We start from the raw sequence: 6,000 nt of genomic DNA on the forward strand, positions 1-6,000 counted from the left end.
CTACGAGAAAGCCCTATAAGGAGTGTTTGGAGATCATGTTTTGCAAATTATAGACAGAGCAATCCCATGCTGGAGAAAGGGTCTAGGCACAGGCTGTTAAAAGAGGACCACAGAGAAGGCCCCGGGACAGGGAAGGAGAAGCTCCTGGGCAGAGCCTCAAGACCCCACCCTGCAGCCTGGAAGTCCCTGGGCTCTTGGGAAGCATTACTTACATTCTCCTGGGTGCCAAGATCTGGTTTGTGCCAGGTTTCAATTTTAATCAGAAAGTCTTCTTTCATGTATTCATTCTGCAAGGGAAACAACACCTTACAGTCACCAGCCTCGAAGTTGGAGAGTAACCATCTCCCATTACTGATCGCAGGTGGTTGAGAGACTCCAGCCTCTGCCTTACAATAACAGCTAACTTGACTAGGAGCTCACAATATGCTAGGGCCACATTCTCTTGTTCAATTCTCATCCCAGCCTGCGAGGGCTGTAGTAATATCATCCTCATTTTACAGACGAGGAAAGTGAAGTGCAAAGAGGGGAGGTCACTTGTCCAAGGCCACAGAGATGACAGAGCTGGGCCTCAAAACCCTGTGTGTCTGACTTCAAAATCCACGTATTTAACCACTCGACCATCCTGCCTTACGCACAGAGCACTAATGATTAACACGAGAAGGAATGGTTCACCAGTGCCCCATCCACCTTTTACTGAGCCAGCCTTTTACTGAGGCCTAAAGTTCTCTCAGCTGAACCCCTGGTGCTTCCTCCCTTAGTGCTCTTTGAAATGTGATGCTCCTCGGAGGGAGGCGCCTATTAACCTCTGAACTCCTCAGCCGGAGTTAGGTTGGCAGAAGCTGCTTCCGTTTAGCAGCAGGGACAGGCACCTGGATGAGGGAGCTGAAGGATGGAAAGAAGGGGCGATGACACAGGGGGTGGATGTAGAAAAGACACCTTGCTGACTTCTCAATTTTGCCAATGGACAGTGCTCCCCGGGGTCTACAGCTGCACATGTGGGAAAGCCACAATCGGGTCAGCTGACCTGGTTTCAGAAACCCTGAGAAGGCATGATGTGGGAAGGGCAGGGGAGAGCCTCGGGTCATCCTGAACATGTGAGCCCCACAGTCCTCCTGACTGCTGGACCTACAAAGCCACATGCCAATGCAGCTTAAGCAAGAGGCCACTGTGCCAGTTAACAGATTCCTCAGGGGCGCCTGGGTGGCTCAGTTGGTTAAGCAACTGCCTTCGGCTCAGGTCATGATCCTGGAGTCCCGGGATCGAGTCCCACATGGGGCTCCCTGCTCAGCGGGGAGTCTGCTTCTCCCTCTGACCCTCCCCCTCTCATGCTCTCTCTGTGCCTCATTCTTTCTCTCTCAAATAAATAAATAAAATCTTTAAAAAAAAAAACAGATTCCTCAGCAGGAGCGAAAGGGTGAAGCTTCAGGGACGCCAGTCCCCTGACAGAGACCAATACCCAGGAACCTCCAGTGCGGTGACATTTTTATTTCTTCTTTTCTTATAGATCATTTAAGATCTCCTCCACATACATACCCGCCCTCCCACCCCGAGAATTCTTACCGTAATAACTGCTCCATGGCAAGGACATGGAAAGAAGAGAGAAAAAGATTAATGAGGCTGAATGAATATCTGCCCCTCACCCCCAGGGACCACGGCAGAAAGGAGTTGTCCACTCCCGGGGGCTTAGTCCACAGTTGCCTTTCAAGGCCCGTGAGTGCATCTGGTCCCTCAAATGCACCAACCCTCAAGTTTCCCTCATACAGAAGTCCCAAGAGACCCAATCCGGAATTTCATTAAAGCAATGCCACTAGAAGTCCCCGAGATTCTCTCCAGCTGGGCAAGGAAAGGGGACCGGCTCTGGTGCGCCCAAGCACCAGGACCTGCCACTCTGCCGTCAAAGCATCACCTGCTGTCCCGCCGCCTCCTGGGGCCCAGAGAGGGCACTTTGGGCCAGGCACTGTCTGTCTGCCTTCTGCACGCTTCCTCCCACTGTAACCAAACCTCACGCCCTCTGCACTCCTGCTCATTGTAATGAGACCCCTCGGAAAGCACAGTTCAATTATTTATCAGAGAAAATGACCGCAGCTGTAATGTCACTGGGGAACAAACCGGCTCTCCTCCTGACCACAGCCTAGATCACTCTGTACCTCTGAACTTAGGACTTGTCTCAGTCTCTCATGGACGTTGCGCGGCCATACTGGAGTTTATGGGGCTAACAGTCAAACTCCGTAACTCCAAAACTGAAACTAAGGTTACCTCTGAGATTAAGATGAGGAAAGGGTGAGATATAAGGGATAAGGTCCGCCTTGTAGAGAAACAATCCAAGAGACTACTAGTCATTTCCCTGTAGCCGATGAAAGACACTTGCAAGAAAGCACCAGGTTAGGATTATAACTACGTGGCCTACTGAAGTCATCGCCCCGTTACAGCTTGAAGAAAAGCAGTTAACAAAAAGGAAATGGTGGGGCGCCTGGGTGGCTCAGTCGGTTAAGCGACTGCCTTCAGCTCAGGTCATGATCCCAGGGTCGTGGGATCGAGCCCCGCATCGGGCTCCCTGCTCGGCGGGAAGCCTGCTTCTCCCTCTCCCACTCTCCCTGCTTCTGTTCCCTCTCTCGCTGTGTCTCTCTCTGTCAAATAAATAAATAAATAAAATCTAATTTAAAAAAAAAAAAAAAAGGAAATGGTGGGCATGCTATTCATCGAGCGGGAGGCCGAGGAGGCCAAGTCGGCAGAAACTCTCTCGTGCTGCATTGGCAGCCGCAGCCTCGGGCCGCCTACGTGGCCCATCTAGCAGCCCCATCTCTACTGGAGACCGTGGTGGCAGCCGGGCCCGGGTTGATGACATGAGCCACGAAGGTTCCCCAACCAACCACCTGATTCTGAATCCATGTTCTCCATGGCACTTGGCATGTCTGGCCTCTGTAGGGACAGAATATGCTAATCAATGGACACAAGAGTCTGATCATTTAAGCCAATGGGCATTTCCATCACATGCTGGCATTCCGACTCTACCTTGGTTTCCCATGGAGAAGAGTTCACAAGGGAAGAACACCTTAATCGGCAAACAGGAACGCCCAGTGTCATTAGTAATTCTGTATTTCAATATAACTTAATATATCGGCATTTGGGGTTTTCATACATTCGTCGTTCCTAGACCCTGAGAAAAGGTTCCACTCAGTTCTGACAAACTAGATTTCTTAACCTATGAGGGTGCTGACCTTCCCTGGCCTTTAATGCCAACCTGGGGGACCAAACAATCTCCTCCAATCTTCTCTAGTCCTCCCTGTCCCTCCAAATACCTCTGCATTCAGACCATTTCTTTTTCTTCAAACTGCAACCCTACGTACACTGGAGGAGTCTCAGGAAATCCTCTGCAGTTGGGAAATAGTGCTCTCCAAATAAGACTAATAAGGTACTGTAAAACCATGGCTTAGTGAGACTGTATTCAGGCCAGGGCTAAGGTTTATTTCCCTCTTCCTACTTGCATTCACAGGCCATGCCTCATCTTACCCCCTCCTCCTGTTCCAACCCATCATCATCAGCAGGCAAGAAACAGAAAGAAATAAGGTAAGAGGACAGAAAAAGCTGATAGTGAGCAGAGTATCACAAATCTGTTTTTGTTCCACTCAGAGTAAGGGTATGTGGACTTTTACCCTATGCTCCTTTATCCATTCTCACCCCAAACTTTAATCTACTTCGGCCAAGCTAAGGGGTTTGAACGACTGATCTTTCTGCCACCAATCCCCAGAGGTTACTGGAAAGTAGCCTTCTTATTTCTATCTCTGAGTCTCAAAGAGCAATGTCTAACTAAACAGATCTAAGATTCAACATATTCGTTCTGTATGATGGAGGGTTCTCACCATGAGGCCAGCACCCACTGAGGAAACCAACCTTCCCTCCCCTACTCCCTGCTTCTCCTCTTCACTGAATATTTAGAAATTATATTTTTCATCTTTTTTTTCTTTTGGCCAAGGATCAGGACGATATGTGAAGGAACACTTGGCATCTAGAAAAATGCCCACGTCAGCTGTACCACGCTCTCCCAAGAATGACACAGAGGACAGAGGCACTGGGGCATCTCTCAATCGGCATAAGCTCTGTATGCAGAACACTGACCCAGGCATGGAGGAGTCTGCGCTGTCTGTTTGCGTCCTTTATGCCAAGTTGGTTAAGGTTCTTATGACGCATGCTCAATGGCAACTCTCCTAGACGTAAAGAAAATTCACCTTTGGCCCTAGACAAGACACACCCAGCCACAGTGCACACTGTCTTTTAAGAATGTATGTGCCTGGGGCGCCTGGGTGGCTCAGTCGTTAAGCGTCTGCCTTCGGCTCAGGTCATGATCCCAGGGTCCTGGGATCGAGTCCCACATCGGGCTTCCCGCTCTGTGGGAAGCCTGCTTCTCCCTCTCCCACTCCCCCTGCTTGTGTTCCTGCTCTCGCTATGTCTCTCTCTGTTAAATAAAAAAAAAAAAAAAAAAAGAATGTATGTGCCTGGGCGTCTGGGTGGCTCAGTTGTTAAGCGTCTGCCTTCGGCTTGGGTCATGATCCCAGGGTCCTGGGATCGAGTCCCACATTGGGCTCCCTGCTTGGCGGGAAGCCTGCTTCTCCCTCTCCCTCTCTCTCTGCTTGTGTTCCCTCTCTCGCTGTCTCTCTCTCTCTGTTAAAAAATAAACAAAAAATCTTAAAAAAAAAAAAGAAAAGAATGTATGTGCCTGCCTCTTTTCCAAGAATTTAACAACTTCCTGCTCAATGTTAAGGGAGTAGTGATGTTTGCATTTTCAGCTACATCAATGAAACTCTAAGTGTTACACATCCCAGGTTCCACCCATGATTGTACATCTCCTGACACAAGGTTCTTGAACCTCTAGGGCCACTGAGGATTGGAGACGGCAATGACTGTGCTCTAGACTTTAGTCGTTCCCAAAGTCCACAGGATAAGGACTACATGGGTGGAGCATCCTCACCAGATACAATCTGGGGAGTCCAACAAATAAGGCAAGTGTAACAGTACACGTAAGTAGAGGCTGGCAGGAGGGCCCCAGAGCCAGATTGTCTACACTGACAAATGTGAGTTGTCTAGGGGAAAGGCCACTCAACTCACAGCCAAGCTCCAGGGGACCTCTAAGGATATGGATCAGTACTAGCCCTCAAGACCTAGGAATCCTAAAAAGCTAAGAGTCTGAACTACTCAAAGGGAGCCCCAGAATGTCTAGAACGGCCTTCAAGTCTTTCCTTTCCAGAAATTCTAGATAGGAGACTAGCCAAGAAGAAGACCATAATCCCACCCCTACCCCCACCTTAAATTCTAGAACATGCTGGTTTTGCATAAGCCATCATTTCAGGGCCCTTAGCAGTGACCCCCCCCTCCTCCTTGCCTCCTACCCCACAAATCTGACATGTACATTCTGTGTTATATATTTAGGGGATAGCTGTTTCTAAATCCTTTGTCATAAAGAAATTGGGCTTATTTCAACTTTTCCCCAACAAAATCAGGGTTTCATTGCTACGTTTTCTGGTGTCAGGCCTGGCCCTCCCCCAGGGCAAGAAGGTCACCCTCCAGGTCCTTTCCTATCACTGCCTCACTCAAGAGTTCCTTGGCCTCAAAGCTGCTTTCTAAGCCAAACCCAAATATATTACATTAAACTGGAAATTTCAGTATCTAACAATAAACAAGTGGTTTAAAAAGATCATAGTGCTCTCATAGGATGGAATACTACGCAGACATTACAAATTTAAGAAATAGTAGACTACACAGTGACAGGGAAAAGACTCTAAGTAAAAAATGAGCAATTTAAGAATTAGTATGATTTGGGGGCGCCTGGGTGGCTCAGTCGTTAAGCGTCTGCCTTCGGCTCAGGTCATGATCCCAGGGTCCTGGGATCGAGTCCCACATCGGGCTCCCTGCTCAGCGGGAAGCCTGCTTCTCCCTCTCCCACTCCCCCTGCTTGTGTTCCTGTTCTCGCTGTCTCTCTCTGTCATATAAATAAATAAAATCTTT

The 6,000-nt window shown here is 48.9% G+C and overlaps 1 protein-coding gene across 1 annotated transcript in view; it reads right to left on the reverse strand.

Moving 5' to 3' along the window:
* The window catches only part of PITPNA (phosphatidylinositol transfer protein alpha), a 42,397-nt gene that overhangs the window by 21,423 nt on the left and 14,974 nt on the right, over positions 1-6,000 (reverse strand). Inside the window, exons 5-6 of the mRNA XM_006741389.3 lie at positions 1,561-1,568; positions 213-287 (exon numbers count right to left, since the gene is read on the reverse strand). Coding sequence (XP_006741452.1) covers positions 213-287; positions 1,561-1,568 — 83 coding nt within the window. The remainder of the gene's footprint in view (positions 1-212; positions 288-1,560; positions 1,569-6,000) is intronic.

The sequence above is a fragment of the Leptonychotes weddellii genome, chromosome 15 (genome assembly GCF_054177405.1).
Source record: "Leptonychotes weddellii isolate Sample4059 chromosome 15, ASM5417740v2, whole genome shotgun sequence".
Taxonomy (NCBI): Eukaryota; Metazoa; Chordata; class Mammalia; order Carnivora; family Phocidae; genus Leptonychotes; species Leptonychotes weddellii.